General features: G+C 45.2%; 1 protein-coding gene across 5 annotated transcripts in view; it reads right to left on the bottom strand.

Annotated features, from left to right (window-relative positions):
- The window catches only part of LRRC2 (leucine rich repeat containing 2), a 35,567-nt gene extending 18,202 nt beyond the window's left edge, over positions 1 to 17,365 (bottom strand). For 2 of the 5 annotated variants that reach the window (XR_014232642.1, XM_082347425.1), the window contains exons 1-3: positions 17,212 to 17,365; positions 6,138 to 6,281; positions 236 to 443 (exon numbers count right to left, since the gene is read on the bottom strand). Coding sequence is in view for 4 of the 5 variants with exons in the window: in XM_082347425.1 (XP_082203551.1) it covers positions 236 to 443; positions 6,138 to 6,262 (333 nt within the window). In the remaining variant the exon portion in view is untranslated. Of the gene's footprint in view, positions 1 to 235; positions 444 to 6,137; positions 6,282 to 10,807; positions 10,898 to 12,564; positions 12,690 to 17,211 lie in introns of those variants that run through there. The other 3 variants (XM_082347426.1, XM_082347428.1, XM_082347427.1) reach the window with 3 other exon arrangements.

Below are 17,365 nucleotides of genomic sequence, written 5' to 3'. Positions count from 1 at the left end.
AAGGGATCCCGCTGCTCTTTTCAAGACTGCACAGTCTTTCACCGCGGAAAAGACGCGAGAACCCGGTTCAGAGCCGGCAATGGCTCCTCCGCATCCAGGGGGAAGCTCTCTAAAGAACAGCAACAGCGCGCACTGGGCCAGGGTCAACGGCCTGAGCTCAGCCTAGCAGCAGACGTCGGCCGCAGCGCTGCAAAGAGCCTCGGCGTGCTGTAGGGACCGAAACGCATGGACTCACCTTCCAGTGCTCCCCCGTAAGTTCAAACACAAACTCACTGCTCCGTTTGTCTCTCTCCTTGGAAACTGCACTCTGCTTTGCGAGGGAGTTCCTTTCAATCTTGTCCAGAAGCCTCACGCTGGTGTCTATGAAGCCATTCTTGCAGTACACAGCCTGGGGGATGCCCTTCCTTCTGCACTCGGCCACGAAGCTCCACTCCTCCTTTATCCTAAAACGGGCAGCAGAGGTCTCCGTTATCTCCTGGGGAATCGCCATCACCTGCCTGGAGAAGTCAGGTGGGCCACCTGGGCGCAAGGGCAGTCCTTCTCATCACCTGCAGTTTCCCAGCAGGAGACAAGCCCTCCCCTCCACTTCCGCCCCCTCTCCCGCCCCTCCTTTCTTGTTTCCTCTGCTGTGGTGGATATGGGGTGCGGGGGAATCTTAAACCCTCAGAGTTGTAAAGTATTAGCAAATCTGACTTTAAAAGTAGAGGAGGTGAGTTAACATGGCTAAAATTTCTACCAAAATTACCTATGCCTTTGATTAATTACAATATCCCTTGATATTATGAGGTGACACCCAAATTTTTTAAAAATGCAAGGCCACAGGAATCTGATGATCTTTCAGGAGCATATGGATAGAAATATACAGGCAGCCCCAGTTTATAAAATTCGACTTTAGAAGGTCATCCATCACCCACCTTGGGAAACTTCACTCCTGTAGATGAACCTGTTATTCATAAGCTCCAGTTCCAATCTGACACTGGAGCTGGCCCAGGACTCCTCAGCCTCCCCATCACTCCCAGCACCTTCTTGTTGCTACTTCTCTGACACATTATTTTATAGTTGTCTTATCCCCCCACCTTGGTCATAAGCTCCATCATGATGGACCACGTCTTGCTGCCCTCCAGATGCTCACTCAGTCATTAGAACAGTGTTTTGCACCTGGGGGCCTTTCTCCATGTAGAGATTTGATATCTGCTTGGAGACTTTAACAGGTTAACATTCTATGTGGTACAAAAACAAGGTTTGTTGTGGTTTTCCTTCAAATCTATCACACAGAGACATTGTCTCAAAATAAGGTAGCCTGCCTTGGATAGGAACTTGGTGCATTCCACACTCAGGAAGGCATCTGGGCCCTACTCAGCCCAACTCAGGGACTTGGTGACAGGCAGGATCCCAGGCTTCTAAAAGAGGGCTCTTTTAGAAACAGGCTGCAGATGCTGCCCTGGTCTCTACAGGGCCTGAAGCAATACAAATGCTGAATAAAACAAAACAAAACAAAACAAAAAACCCTGTAGTAGAGGGTCAGTCCTAGTACGGAAACTCTCAGGTGGTACCTGAAGGAAAAGTGCACTAGAATCACAGTGGCTCTGTTGTCTCAGGAAAGCCCAGGAGCCAAGTGGTCAGGACAGGCAGGAACAGAGGAAAGAGTCTGGGGCAGAAACATCTTTGAGGACTGGGCATGTGGAAAGTCCTGGCCTGGACTACCAGGCACTGTCAATTGTAAGAATAAATGTAAGGCTGAAAAAAGCAAGAGACTGGTGGATATCCTTTTTCTGGAATACTGGAGACTTGGTGGATTTTATCTGATCCTATAGGGGTATGCACCTTTGTCGTTGACTAAGCTATTTTACAACTCGGCAGAGATTGAAGTTAACTTGTAGAAAATTGATAGCAATACAAATCATTCTTGTCTACAGACATTCTTGTCTCTTGGTGTTAAATACATCTATATGCTGATGACGTGCAATTATATATCTCCAGCCAAGACGTTCTCAATGAATCCAGCCTCTTTGCCTCCCAACATCTCCACCTGAATATCTAAAAGGCATCCCCCAAATTTACATGTTCCAACCCAAACTCCTGATCTTCACCTGCAAAACTTGCTTCTTCCTCCATCTTAGAAAAAGCCTGCCAGTTGCTCTGGTCAAAAAGCTCAGGGTCATCTTTGACTCTGTGCTTCCTTTCATATCTCACATCAAATCCATCAACAAATAGGGTCATTTCTACCAGAATCTGACCATTTCTCACCACCTTCACTGCTCCCATCCTGGTCCAAGTCACCAGCATCTTCATGTAGGCACCACTCTTGCCTCCCTACAGTCTAAACTCATCCAGCATTTTGAGTGAGCTTGTGACAGTGTCAGTCACACCATGTCATGCCTCTGCCCATACCTCTCATTGGTTTCTCATTTCACCCAATAAAAGCAAATGTCTCACTATGGCCTACAAGGTCCTGCGGATCTGTGCACTCCCCCTTGCCTGTCTGACCTCATCCACTACTGCACCCTCACTTACTTTTTCTGGCCCAGTCACTCTAGCCTCCTGGTTCTTCCCTGAACCACCCAGGCAAACCACTGCCTCAGGGTATTTGCACTTGCTGTTCCGTCTACCTGGAGTTCTTGATCCCAGATTTCTGCAGGGCTGGTTCCCCAGCACTATGTGCAAATGTTTCCCCCTTAATCAGACTTTTTGCTATTCAGAAACCACTTCAGGTATCAGTGGAGTTTCGTGCTTGCCATTCATCTAGGAGAACAGGAGCACTTGAAAAAAACCATCTTGCTGATGGCATTGGCTAGCACAGCTACTACCCTACCCAGGTCCTAGTCACAGGTTGCTGAGCTGGGGAAAAGCACTGGGTAATCAACTACCTGGGGCTTCAGGATCTACATATGAAGTCTACAAATAATGTAATAAAACAGATAAATTTTAAAATACCAGCACATGGAGAAATAGGAATTTAATACCAGGAGAAAGTGCTGGAAGAGTTAGAAGTGAGCTCCTCTGGGAAATACTAGCAGGGAATTGGGGTGATTTGCTTTTCATTATTAGCTCTTCTGTGTAATTTAAATATTTTTAATACCATGTGATAAAAATAAGTTTAAATATCTACCTGTAGCTCTAGCTCTGACTGTAGCAGTCAGGGATACAGGGCAGACCCTAGATCCAAGACACTGATTGAAATAATAAAAGAAATCCTCCCAGAATTTTCACAACCAGCAGCACAGCCACAGTGAGTTCTTGTATTCAATGAGCACTTTTCAGATTAATGTCTCTAACTTTTCTTTCTTCATTTCTTAGACTGAACCTGAAGGTAGAGTCTGACAAGGTAATGAAATGATACCGGTTAAGCCCTCCCCAACACATCTTTCCTATATCACAAATTACAAATTGATGTAACTATTTCACATATCTTGGTACAGCCAACGTAAGTGGAGGGAAAAAGGAAATTAGATGCGCTACTTAAAAAATAGTTAAATCCCAAATCTTTTTTGGATTTCTGTTTTAAATGTTTGATGTCTTAGTCCCTTTGAAACCTAGAGAAAGTCACAATGAGAATATAAACTATTTTTACAATTCCATTCTCTTCCTTGAGAGTAATTAACATAAATAAAATGTCATTGTCTTTATACTTTATCGCTCATATAATTGAATAATGGTCCCCTTAAGTCAATTTTAGTAGTATTTCAAATACAAGATAAACATACAAAACAATGCCATTAGAGCTCTATTAATTAAATCAGTAAGTGTGCAAATAAAATACTCTTTCCTTAGGAAATGAGCCCACAATCTTAGTCTAGATGGCAAATAGCCTCACTGGATGAAAAATTCCTCACTTAGAGCCTAACGAAAGCATCTCTATCTCTCCATCTAAATGACTGAGTTTCATTCAAGTAGAGTGATGTTCTCTACTCATAACTTTTAAGTGTTGGTATATACCTCATGGAACAAATACAGTATTACAAAATGAAATACCATGAAGTGAGGTAACAGAACAAGCTAAAGGGTTTTGCCTGGTTTAGTACATTTAAATTAACCAGATTACTGCCTTTTATACAAAGCAGTCATCAGTACATTAACTTTCAGGACTTCCCTGGTGGTCCAATGGTTAAGACTCCGTGCTCCCAATGCAGGGGCCCAGGTTCGATCCCTGGTCAGGGAACTAGATCCCACATGCATGCTTCAACTAAGAGTTCACATGCCACAACTAAGGAGCCCACCTGCCACAACTAAGACCCAGTGCAACCGAATAAATAAATTAATTAAAAAATATATATATATATGTATATATTAACTTTCCCACAGGCAACAAATTTTGAGAAACTAAAGGGTAACCTTCAAATAGTCCTAACAACAACAGTATAAATCATATTATGAAACTTCAAAAATACCTGCCAGAAAAAGGTAAATTCACTACATTCATTTTTGCAGGTCCTGGGAAATTAATGCTTCTTCCTGAACATCACATTCCTCCAGCCACCCTCCCAGTTCCTCCTCACCACCCAGCCAATTTGGTGGCTGTTTTTCTTATCTTGAGCTAGAAAATCCTAACAAATTCCCAAGAAGTTTTCTGTCTTAGGTTAAGATAAGGCACAGCACAAGCCCCATGGCACTGAGCCTAATGCAGGACCAACCCTGTGTACATGAGACGTGTGAATGTGGACACAAAGCCATTTGGCACCACGATGGAAGACAGAGATCAAGAGTCAAACGCGACTGCAAAGTGGCTTCCAGGGCACGGTTCTCAGACCGAAGCTCTTGCAGGTGGCTGCTGTTCCCAGAACCCACAGGGGGTTACCTCAGCTACAGACATCTCCATAAACCTCCCAGGGCTTGGGTCCCCATTCAGCAAGTTGTCCCACCCTAGAGTAACCCCAGATGCTGGGGGTGGGAGGAAGCTGGAGCAGGGCTGAGAACCACTTCGGGCTCATAGGGCCTTGGGACCTGTGTAATTCATGCTCATGTAGATCCCTAAGATCCTCTGCCATGGGTGTTGCCTGGTCTGAGGGTTCCAATTCTTAAATTTAAGATTCATGTCATATTGGATAATCTCATATTAGTGGCAAGTGAAAAGACAGGCCAGCTATCTATGATTACAGCATTATATCGGGGGAAAGGTTTGGCCAAATCCTCCATTTACCAGCCCTGTCATTTTGGGCAAGTTACTTAGGTCCTAACTTCGTCTTCAGACTGGGGATAATTATAACCACCTGGAACAGCTGTAATGCTTACAGCAGCAGCTTAATTATCAAGCATGATCAGAATAGGTATTTGTTTGATCGAAATAGTTCATAGAAGTGGAGAACCAAGAGTAAAGAGACATTCATACCCTACACATTTTGTTTTTAACCTAAAGCATAGACATATGTCACAATTTGCCAATTTGATGTAGGGTCATGGACCGCCTTTGAAAATGGGTCTGCCAATTAGAATCCCACTCTGCCTTTCTTGTATAAACCACACCCATAACGCATCATCCAAGACTTCCAGTTTGGGTTTCCTCACAGGGCATAAAAATTACAGACGTGCAAAGCCACCTGAATGTGCAACCTTTCTAGCTCATTGTACTTTTATCCGTCTTGTACAGTGTTAATTCAATTGGGTGGTTCGTACTGATCACACACATAGTTTTTCCGAAGCCCTCAACCTAGTTTTCACATACACAGTAACTCTCTTTTACTCATACTTCATGAGTGTATGACAGTAGTCAAACCACATCATTCCAATCCAAGTAAAAATTGCATCAACACAATGAATCTTATCTAATGTTCAGCTCAACGGGCGAGAGCTGAGTGCAGGACATAGAGCAGCCTCATGTGGTCACATGGGTGGATGGCATCAGCCTGCTGAGGGCAGCTGGCGGTCTTTCAGAATTTCCTGTAGAGGAATTTGTCATGTCATTGCTGTCTTTTCCATGCCTAGCACAGTACCTGGAATGTATGTGGGTCCTTATAGCTATGAGTATTACTGTTATAGGAATCGAATGTCCATTGTAGGCAACAGCGTGAAGACTCTGAAGTCCAATGAGCAAGTGTCACGGACAGGAAGAAATCTCGGAGGAAAGGCATCCCCCTCCACAACACAAATGCAGCCTGTCTTATTCGCTAAAGAGCTACAGAGCAAGTACAGAGAACACATACTTTTCCAATGCGCTTTTCTCGAGCCTTTCTGCCTCCTGCTTCTGCCAGGCTTTGTGCTTCTTGACACGAGTTTCCCACAAGGCTCTGATGACAGAAATGTCGAATACGACCACTTTAGGCCCCATTTTAAGAGCATGAAATTACCTATTTAAAAAAAAAATTATATATATATGTATATATATATATATGTCAGCTTCATACACACACAGAAGAAAATAGTTTTAACTTGAACTTTAAAATAAAATATGAGTGAATCAATTTCATCAATAATGATGAAATGCCTTGTTTCTTCCAGGATGGCAGTTGCTAATGTTCTTAGGGTCTGAGAGTACTCTTGTTTGTAAGTCAAAATTCAGCGCTCAACTGGGGTCCTCTCCTCTAGAATGTCACACATGTCTCTCTACCCCTCAGCTGACACGTGGGTTCCCAAAGCCCCCTGGGCATTCCTCAAGCTTTGTGGTTCCACATTCTATTGAATTTACTGGCATCTGATCTTCTCAGTAGGTTGTAACATACTCAGAGGTAAGTTTGATGAGTTAATTAGAAGATACACACACACACACACACACACACACACACCAGTTATCTGAGTCTAAACACCAGTCACCATTAAGTGCACCAAGCATTGTACCAAACCCCACTGAGCACTTTTCCTCCTGGGACTGACCACACAGCCTGGGCACTAGTCCTGTAGGTTTCCCCTGCAACATAAACCCTCAGAGCTGCTGATCTCTGTTTATGTGGTTTCTCAAACACAAGGAAAGTCAGACTCAGGTACATCTTGGTCATCACCTCTTAGTGAGAACTAGCACAGTGTCTGGCACATAGTGGACCCTCCATTAATATTTGTTGAAAGACTAAGTGAGTAAATGAATCAATGAAAGTGAATAAAAGATTTGCATCCAGGTTGCTTCACTCTCAGCCCACTCAGTGAACTTTCTCTCTTCTCTTTATTTTCCCACCTCATATTTACTATTTGTTTTAAGTCATTATTTGCTCACTGCAAAAAAAAAAATTATCAGGACATAAAAGTGCATTTCAACATTCATTCCACTAAGCTATGCTTATCTCCCTTATCGAAGTAAAATAAGTTTCTTTATATTGTTTTAAACTTCCCCTACCTACAGCATCAAAATCTGGCTAAATCCATTTCCTGATGTCCACAAATACACAGAGTGTCAGTTGGCAAACAGTAAGGCTATTGAATATTCTCTGTTCCAATTCCAGACACTTCTAAATAGCAGTCAGTGGGGATACAAAACCAAATATTTAAATCTTCTGACTCGTTTGTGCTCTCCACAAATGGCTTGCCAATATGAGTGGCAGAACTGGCTTATGTTTATGCAGCTGAACATTTGAGGTCAATAAGTTTAGTCTGAAGAGCTGAAAACACTGACCCCAGTTGATTTCCCTCTTTCCTTTAATTTCTGACATCTGGGACTGTCTTTTGTCTCCCTTAAAACTCTTTTACCTAAAGGAGATTTTTGACAAAGATGCAAATGGTGCAAGTTTTGTGTGGACATAAGTTTTCAATTCTCTTGGGTAAATACATATGAGTAGAATTGGGGGTCATATGTTAATTCTATGTTTAACCTTTTCAGGAACTGCCAGACTGTTTTACAAAGCAGCTGCACCATTTTACATTCTCACCTGCAGTGTATGAGGGTTCCAGTACCTCCATATCCCTGCTGACACTTGTTATTATCTCTCTTTGTATTGTAGCCATCCCAGTGAGTGTGAAGATTGTCTTTTTTTAGCATTTCCCTGATAGCTAATGATGTTGAGCATCTTTTTATGTGCTTTATGTGTTAAGCATCTTCTTATGTGTATACCTTCTTGGGGGAAATGTCTATTCAGATTCTTTGCCCATTTTTTAATTGGGCTATTTGTCTTTTTAGTGTTGAGTTGTAATAGTTCTTTATATAGTCTAGATACTGGTCCTTTGCCAGATATATGATTTGCAAAAATTTCTTCCTATCTTGTGAGCTGTCTTTTCACTTTCTTGATTCCATCCTTTTACTTTTAACCTAAATATATGGTTATAATCTATATGAGATTTTATAGACAGAATCTTGTTGATTCATTTATTTAACTCACTTGGACAATTTCTGTCTTTTAATTGGTATTGTTAGGCAATTTACATTTAGTACAATTAAGGATATATTTAGATTCAGGTCTACCATTTTACTATTCATTTTCTGTTGGAGCCCTCTTTTGTTTTCCTCTTTTATATTTTCCTGCCTTCTTTTGTGTTATCTGAACATTTTTTACTATTCCATCTTATTTTCCCTATTGTGTTTTTGACTATGTTTCTTTGTCATTTCTTTTTCATGGTTGCCCTAGGGAGTATAAAATACATGCTTAACTTATCGTGGTCTACTTAGAAACAGTATTTTAACCACTTCAAGTGAGATATAGAAAGCTTATTACCTGGGCTTCCCTGGTGGCACAGTGGTTGAGAGCCCGCCTACCAATACAGGGGATGTGGGTTCGAGCCCTGGTCCGGGAAGATCCCACATGCCGCGGAGCAACTAAGCCTGTGCGCCACAACTACTGAGCCTGCGTGCTACAGTTACTGAAGCCCGCATGCCTAGAGCCCGTGCTCTGCAACAAGAGAAGCCACCGCAGTGAGAGGCCCGCGCACCGCAAAGAAGAGTAGCCCCCACTCGCCGTAACTAGAAAAAGCCCACGAGCAGCAACGAAGACCCAACTCAGCCAAAAATAAATAAATAAAATAAATAAATTTATTAAAATAAAAAAGAAACCTATTGCCATATAGGTCCCCTTATGCTCTCACCTTTATGTTGTAGTTGTCCTATGTATTATATCAGTGTTAGATTTCTTGGCTTCAGATCATCAAACTTGTTTCAAAGAACTCATGAGGAGGAAGCTAGCCTGTCATATCTACCCTGATATTTACCATATCTGTTGTTCTTCCTTCATTCCTATTGTTCCAAGTTCCCCTCTGGTATCATTTGCTTTCTGTCTAAAAAACTTCCCTTAACAATTCTTTTAAAGGAGATCTGCTGGCAGATTCTCCATTTTCCTTCTGAAGGAGGGCAGGAGGCCCACAGAGCAAATGGGCCACACAAGCCTCTGTTTTCTGCGTCAAGAGAGCTGCAGAAAGTTATTGCTAGCCAAGGCTGCCAGGTTGCAAAGGGACCATATTCTGTGCCCATGACTGGGGCAGGCTCCAGTAGATGTCCCACAATGCTGATCCTCCCCTGGGAAAGGCAGGAAACCTCTTCCTACTACACTGTCACTCCAGTGTCCTTTACTGAGAAAGGTTAACAATGGTGTTCACTTCAAAGGACAAATACTTAAAGGAATTCCATTATATATCACAGAATACACACATTGAAGAGTGCATTCCAAGTTGAGAGGCAATAAGTTGATAACTAACACAGTAAGTGATCAATTTGGTTGGGTTCAGACCTCACATTCCAACCTGCCCTCGGAGGTTGTGATTCCCACGTCAGATCAGTCTTCTGACTTTGCAGTGCTCTTCAGCTGTTCTGTGGGCGCCACCTAGTGGCCATCTGGGACAGGGGTTCTAACAGACTGCCAACGCTGGTGAGGGTCAGATCCATGCAGGTGCAGCTCGGGAATGAGCCCAGGAGCTCATAAGCAACCTTTTGGGGTTGTTCTCCAGAGCTTCTCCCTCTCGGTGATCTCTCTGGTCCTTCTAGGTTCCTGGGGCTTGCTTTTCAGTCCTCTGGCCAGAGACCTGGTGCTTTAGCTACCCTGCTTTGCTGTGCATGTCCTACAACTGCACTGTGTTGGGCCAAACAGTGGGAGGACAGTGCAAGGAAAAAAGCAATGAGAGTTTCCTCCACCCTCTGGGGACCACAGCTCCTCTGCTCAGAAAGGAAGGATCCCTTATCCCAAAGTCTGGGTGACTGAGGTCCTCCACTACCAACCTTCTCCCCATTGCCCCTCACTGCTGCTACTACTACACAATCCTACGGGGGCCTAAGGCATTAGAGGGTGGAGAAAAGAAAAAGAAAAAAGACAGGGATTTACCCCCACTCTCTGAGCATTAGGAGGCTGTTTTCACTCCTGGAACAAAATTAGGTGCTTTGTGCTCAATTCTGGGTTTCAGGCTGCCTTGAGTCCAGGCTGGGGAATACTGGAGGGGAAAAATGGGAAACAGACCACAGGTTCTGTTCTACTTTGAATTAGGGTGTCCTTCCCTTCTTCTCTTGCAACTGCTTACTTTTCAGGGTCTTCACATTGCTGTTCTGTGTAATAAGCCCAGGTTTTATAGCTACATTTAGTGGGAGAGACAAGGTGAAGTGTGCCTACTCCATCTCATCCCAAACCATAAATCTCTGCATTTAATTTTTCTTTTACCACTTTCCTTACTCTGTTACCTTCAGCTCAGGAGCACCTAAGCTGCAAAGGTCTTAAGGCTTTGACTTTTGACATAAAAGCCTCCATAAAGCAATGCCAAGCATCAGCCTGAGAACAAGAGATTAAAGACTTTAGCCATTAATGGAGAAAATTTTTTTAAAGAGAAAGAATTAAGCAGCCTAGCTCCTTTGAGGAAATCTCTGCATATAATCCAAGTCTACACATAAAAGCAAACCAAAAAGCCAAAGTACAATGAACTGCTTTTGAACAGTGTGGACAGTCAGTCATCCAAGAGTACCTGAAGCTGGAAGACCCACCTGCTGTCCAGGGTGTGTGTGTTCTAGATCAGCCAGTCATGGCTCTGATTCTTTTGTGGAGTTTCCTTTATTTTCTTAGGCCAATAAATCCTTGAAAAGTAACCAGATCTGTACATTAATATGTACATTAATTTCTATGCATTAATTTAGAGAAATATAATTCAAGTCCCTACATTAGAGAAATGGTCTATTCTTGATGCCTTTATGTTCTATTTTTAAATATTTGTAAACCAACATTAGTCTCAGTATTTTGGTGGAAAAGAGTCTATCCTGTCTGTCATCTAACCACATTCACTATTTTCTCTGTGTTTTTGCCAAGCAGAGAAAGAGGTACTATCCTTCAACTAAGGGGGTTTTGAAAGTGCTAGGATTTAAATCAGGGTTTTGCCTATCAGAGGTTCTGTTTACAAATGTGTGTAATGAAAACTAGAGACTCTAAGGATGGTAAGTGATGACCATGTATGGTGGGGATCTACACTGTAACCTCCAGAGATCCTGCGAAGCTAAGAAATACCAGCTCCTAAATCCCAGGTCCAGCCCAGCTGCTGGCATCCTGTGCAGGACAGGGCTGAGTCCAGGCCTCCCTGGACAACTGGAAAGGATGGACCTTAACCCAGGAGGTAGTAGCCCCATGGGCGGGTGCTGAGATTGGGAAAGTGGTTTTATGACAAGAGCCCGTGAGTCATTCCATCCAGGAAAAAAAGCCCCTTTGGGGAACAGAGAGGAGGCAGATTCAGGGACAGATGCAGATGCCAGTCACTTAGCAGCTTGGGGGAAGGAGAGTCCCCTGGCAAATTCACAAAGCTAATCTCTTCTTCATAGCATGAACTCCATTCAACCCAGTCTTTCAGGCAATTACATAAGATGTAATTTTCTAAGCATTAACTTTCTGCAGAGCTATAGAAATATCACCATGGTATGCTATACCAAAGCAGAAGAGAGGAAAATTACCCTCTCCAGGATCCAGTCTGGAAGCCCTCAACACAAATAAAACAATAACCTGTCAGAGAAAATGTTTACAACCAAGGAGACGTTTCTGAGACAGCAAAAGAACGCAGAGCTTTAGCCTGGGCCTGCACTGAACTTGACAGCAAAGATGCATGGTTCCAGGACTCTCATTCCAGTTCTTTGCTAGAGATCTGGCTTCCCATGGTGAGCGCAGAATCACGAGAACAAGCCTCCCTAGATTTGGCTGCACTGTCCACAGCCACAGAGCATCTTCCAGAGAAGAAAACACTTGGGACTATGAGAAAGGAGGGAACTGCGGTGTCCCTCACTGCAACAGAAAAGACACTGGCACAGAGTGTGGTCAGGTTCATTCCCCTCCAGTGCCGAGTGTTTCAGGCTCTGAATGAAATGTCAACAATCAGAGACTCACAAAGGTTAGATTCACAGAGGAAAAAAAAATTTTTTTTCCTGGAAAAACTGTTTGCTTTATTGCAAGGGTCAGCAAACTTTTTTATTAAAGGGCAAGATAGTAAGTATTTTATGTAAGTACAATACTTACATAACAAAAGAGCAAACGCTTGGCCTCCCTGCTTGCCTGGGATGGGCCTGCCTGAGCACTGACCTTGCGTCCACGCTTCTGCCCAGTTGCCACCTACTGGAGACATTCTCAGGATAAGAGCGACTGGCCCAAGAGGGAAAGGCCTGGCAGGCCATGAGCGTGGAGCAGGCGAGGGGGGACCTGCTACAGTCAGCTTCGCTCTCTGCCCCAGTGACACCCAGGTGCCTGTGCGTCCTCTCCTCCCACTCACCTCAAGTTGGGCAGCTGGTAAGTCACCAGCTCTTGCACAGAGATTCGACTGCTTGGTGCCTGGCAGTTGCCAACAGTGGAGTCTCCAATATGTGAATGGCAACCAGCGCGGGCCTTGGGCAGCAGTGAGATACAGCTGGCCAGGTAGACAGGTGCCGAGAGTCTGGGGGAATGGGGACGGAGGGGGTTACTCCAGTTTGGTCTCCATGGCTCACAGTGCTAGCCTGCTCTGGCAGTGCCAGGCCTGAGGGTGATCATTTGCTGATCCCAGCTTTCGTGAACAATAAATGGCAGCAGCTTTCATTCCCCCAAGGTGCTAAGTGAGTGGCACCTGCATCTGTCCCTGAATCTGCCTCTTCTCTGCTCCCAAAAATGCCTTTTTTTCCTGGAAAAAAAGCTTTGGTGGATGTGATGGCTTTAAATTATATGCACAAATTCTTTGACATTCTTCCCTCTAAAAAGGTAGAGCTTAATTCCTCTCTCCTTGAGCTTGGGCTGGACTTAGTGACTCACTTCTAATGAATATAATGTGGTGAAAGTGATGGTGTGTGACTTCTGAGACTCAGTCCCATAAGGTATTGCTCTCTCTGTCGGATTACTCACTCTGGGGAAAGCCAGCCACCATGTCCTGAGGATGCTTAAGCAGCTCTATGGGGAAGCTTCCTGTGGAGAAACTGAGGCCTCCTGCCAACAGCCATGTGGGTGGACGCTGTCTTAACAGCAGATCATAAAGCCCCAGTCAAGCCTTCAGATGACTGTAGCCCTGGCCAAAATCTAGACCTCATGAAAGACCCTGAGCCAGAACCTGAGCCAGAAACCAGGTTTCTGACCCTTAGAAGCTGTGGGATAACAAATGTTTATCATTTGAAGATGTTAAGTGCTGGGGTAATTTTTATGCAGCACTAAATAACTAATAAAGTGAACAGTAAAATAAGAGGCACTTATAAAAATCAGTCTTAATTTACAGTGACATCTGGTGTCTATATACAGCTGCTTCCTTCACATACCCACTTGGATATCTCACGCATATCTCAAAAGAAACACGATTCCCTCCAAACTTACTCATTTAGAATCTATCCATCCCTGTCTGCCTTAATTTCCCATCTCGACAATGACTCCATATTTATCTGGAGGTCACTCCTTTATGCTTTCTGTTTCCTCACCCTGACCACCCAATATATGGACATGCACACATACACACACATACACACACACACACACACTCATTCACACATCCAATTTATTCTGTAGGGGCATGTGTTTCTCACCACCAATTACTGCCACATCTGGCCTCAGTTGTGCAAAAGCCTCTCAGCTGGTCTCCTGACTTCCCACTCACCCACATCCAATCCATTTGCTACACGACGGTGAGCATCACCATCACCAAAGAGAACTAGATCATGCTGCCACCTGGCCCAAGTCCTCCAGAGACTTCCCTTTGGAATGAGAGGGAGATCCCAGCTCCTCACAGGGCCCAGTAAGACGCTGGCACGACCTGCCCTCAGCCAGCCCCTCCCACTCACCCCCACTGCTCTCCTCCTCCGAGCCCGTCCACCACCTGCTTCCTCCCACCTCAGACCCTGCAAACGCTGCTCCCTCTGCCTAGACGGTCCCCCCATTCACACGACTCCCCCCACCCCGACACCCCTGAACTCAGCTTCTGCATTCCCTCCTCAGCGTGGCCTCCCCTGACTCTTCATCTAAGGTAGAGCCTCCTGCTGTTCTCTCTCTCAGACTGCTGCTTACTTACTTCACAGCACATAATACAAGTTGAATCATCTGACCATTTGTTTAATTTTACTTTATCTGTCCATGGACGGAACCAGGGTTTACTGACGGGAGCAACCACCTGAGGGGCCCCAGACTTGGGCTCAGAGCCTGGCCCCTCAAGTCAGCCACCGACACTAGGTCACGCAGTAACAGACGCCAGGCTCCCACTTCTGAACCTCAACCCAGAAACCCTGGGTATGGAGCCAGTTTATTACTTGGTGTGTATTTCTGTTCTTTGATTCCCAGGAACCCTAAATAACTGACATTTGGGGACACTCATTAAATGCAGAAAGATGAATGTCCTTGCCTCTGAGCTCTCAATTTGGAGGGGCGAACAGATGTTTAAAGGGATACATTTCAGTGCAGCGTGTGGATTCGACAACAGAGACTGAAGGAGCTGCTGTGCGAGCCAGAAGAGGAGAGATGTCCTCCAGTGCGTGATGGGGGGTGGGAGTAGGGGGTCAGGGAGAGTCCTGCAGGGACTGTGAGGAAGGCGAAAGGACCACTCTTCCGGGTTTGGTCAAATAGTTTTCCATGCTCCCTCCCCAAGCCAGGTATATCAGAATCACTTTACAGAACCATCTGCGATCCTGAGCCAGAGGGCATGACTGGAAAAACACGTCCTTTGGCAGCGGAACACTAGTCTCCACTTAGAATCATATGCCAGGGTTCCAGGTGGGAGGGGGGACTTTCTGGTCACCTAGTCCTCTCACTTCTTGTCAAATGACAGGCTGGGCTGGAAGAGGGCGGGGGTGGGGTACAGGGCTTATATCTCAGAGAATTTGACATGTGAAGGCTCTGGGAGAGTCTGGGAAGAGACTCAACAAAGTCCACAATACAGGTGCCAAGCCATCCTTGATACTCCCTCTGTGAGGCTGGGAGGGGGACAGCAGCAGAGGGGGAGAGGGGAGAAGGGCATGGAGCTGGTGCCAGGGGGGTCACCTGGACCAGCCATGGGGAGAGAGGCCTGGCTCCCCTCCTCCCCACCTGCCCCTTAGAGCCCCCCAGATCCCTCTTCCCTTTGGACTGACCAGCTCCAGGCCTTCCACAGCATTTTCCAGGTGTATCCACCAGGTGCAGAAGACACCTATCATCAGCCTTGCTGGATCCAAGGGAATGACTGTAACCAATGGGAACTTCTGGTGACACTAAGGTACAGTGGAGGCAATAACATGACAGACCAGGGGCTTTAATGGCCCACAAATTCCTTTCTATCCTCACATAAGGCCACTGCCTGGACCCCAGAGGTGGAATGCAGAGTGAGTTTTCTGATAGAAACAGTGGGGGAAATAGAGGGTAAGTATTCAGGTGAGGTCAGTCACAGTAGTCACAATATTTCAGCCAAATTCTAAATTAAATTACATTTTATGTCACCTGATCAGAGTTCCCCTGGGGACACCCATTATTTTACGGTAATTTGTTAAACTAGAAAATCTGGCCAAGGGAGGCAGAGGCTCCAGACAGGATCAAGAGGACAATCTCAGGGCTGGAGTCCTGCCTCCCCCGCCGACTGCTGCATGTCCCTGAGATGGCGACCTAACCTCTCTGAAACTCGGTGCTCTCATCCGGACGCCGTGTGACAGCAGCACTGAGCTCATAGGATTAGTGGGAGGATCACGCGTCATAATTTGTGTCACGTGCTTAAGACAGTACCTGGCACCTAGTAAACCTCAAAAAATGTCAGTTATTTAAAGAAAAAAAAAAAAGAAATTAAGACAGACCTTGTTCCCAGTTATATATAAGAACAAAAGGTGCATGAGCATCTGGGGATTTTTCTCTATCAGGTATGGTTACAGAGGTTCTTTGGGACAACACCCAGCTCCTAAGTTATGGGAGAGGATTTGGTCCATCAGAAGAGCCGCCACGCAGTGGTTAAGAATCCACCTGCCAATGCAGGGGACATGGGTTCGAGCCCTGGTCCGGGAAGATCCCGCCTGCCGCAGAGCAACTAAGTCCGTGCGCCACAATTCCTGAGCCTGCGCTCTAGAGCCCACGTGCCACAACTACTGAAGCCTGCCCGCCTAGAGCCCGTGCTCTGCAACAAAGAGAAGCCACCGCAATGAGAAGCCCGTGCACAGCAAAAGAGAGTAGCCCCTGCTCGCGGCAACTAGAGAAAGCCCGTGCGCAGCAACGAAGACCCAACACAGCCAAAAATAAATAAATAAATAAATATATATATATAAAAATATATATAAATATATAATATATAATAATATATTAATATTATTATATTAATAATATATTATTATTATATAAAATATATATTTATATAAAAATAAATATATATATGTTATAAATATATACATAATATATATTTATATATATTTATATATATATATAAAAGAAGAGCCACCAGCACAGTCAAACTGCTTACAAAACTAGACAATTCTCTTCCGGGTTTCCAATCACTTTCCCACCCTCACCCCCACGCCTCTCCTGGAGGACAGACTTCCCCGGCCAGATGTCAATCATCCCTTTCAGGGCACTGAGGAAGCACAAACAAGTTGATTTATCACCCCTGGACAGCACTGTGGACCAGAAAGTTTTGAGCTCAGCCTTGGGAACAAGGGTGGTGCTGGGAGTAACCCACTAACAGGAGCCGGAGTGTGGAGACCCGGCCACAGCAGCAGCCCGGCTACCTAGACCTGCCCGCTCACAGGCTCTCCTTCCCCATTCAATTCCAGGCCCTGCATAATCCTCAATCCGTGTTCGTTTGGGAGGTTCACCCCTGTCAAGCCTCAGCACAGCAGGGACAGACATAAACAAGGAAGCGCTGTCCCCCGCCCCCTCCACAGGTGCCCCATGCCCCTACCCTCGCCTTCCTCACAATCCCCCAGTTTCAGGAGCAGCCGCGCACTCACCCCCCACGCCCACCTACCCGTGAATGGGCTGCAGCCCTGAGCCCCTGCCGCTGCCTGCCGAGTGGAATCCGAACCTGTTTACTCCGCAGCAGTGACACACCGGGGCCAGAAGCGCTCCAACTGCCCCAGCTTCCCGGCCTGTGCGCTAATGCGCTATGTTTGTAAGATGAT

This window comes from Balaenoptera borealis (assembly GCF_965194805.1).
Source record: "Balaenoptera borealis genome assembly, chromosome: 12".
Lineage (NCBI taxonomy): Eukaryota > Metazoa > Chordata > Mammalia > Artiodactyla > Balaenopteridae > Balaenoptera > Balaenoptera borealis.
Note: the sequence above shows the minus strand (reverse complement) of the source record. Positions and strands in the feature narration are given on the sequence as shown.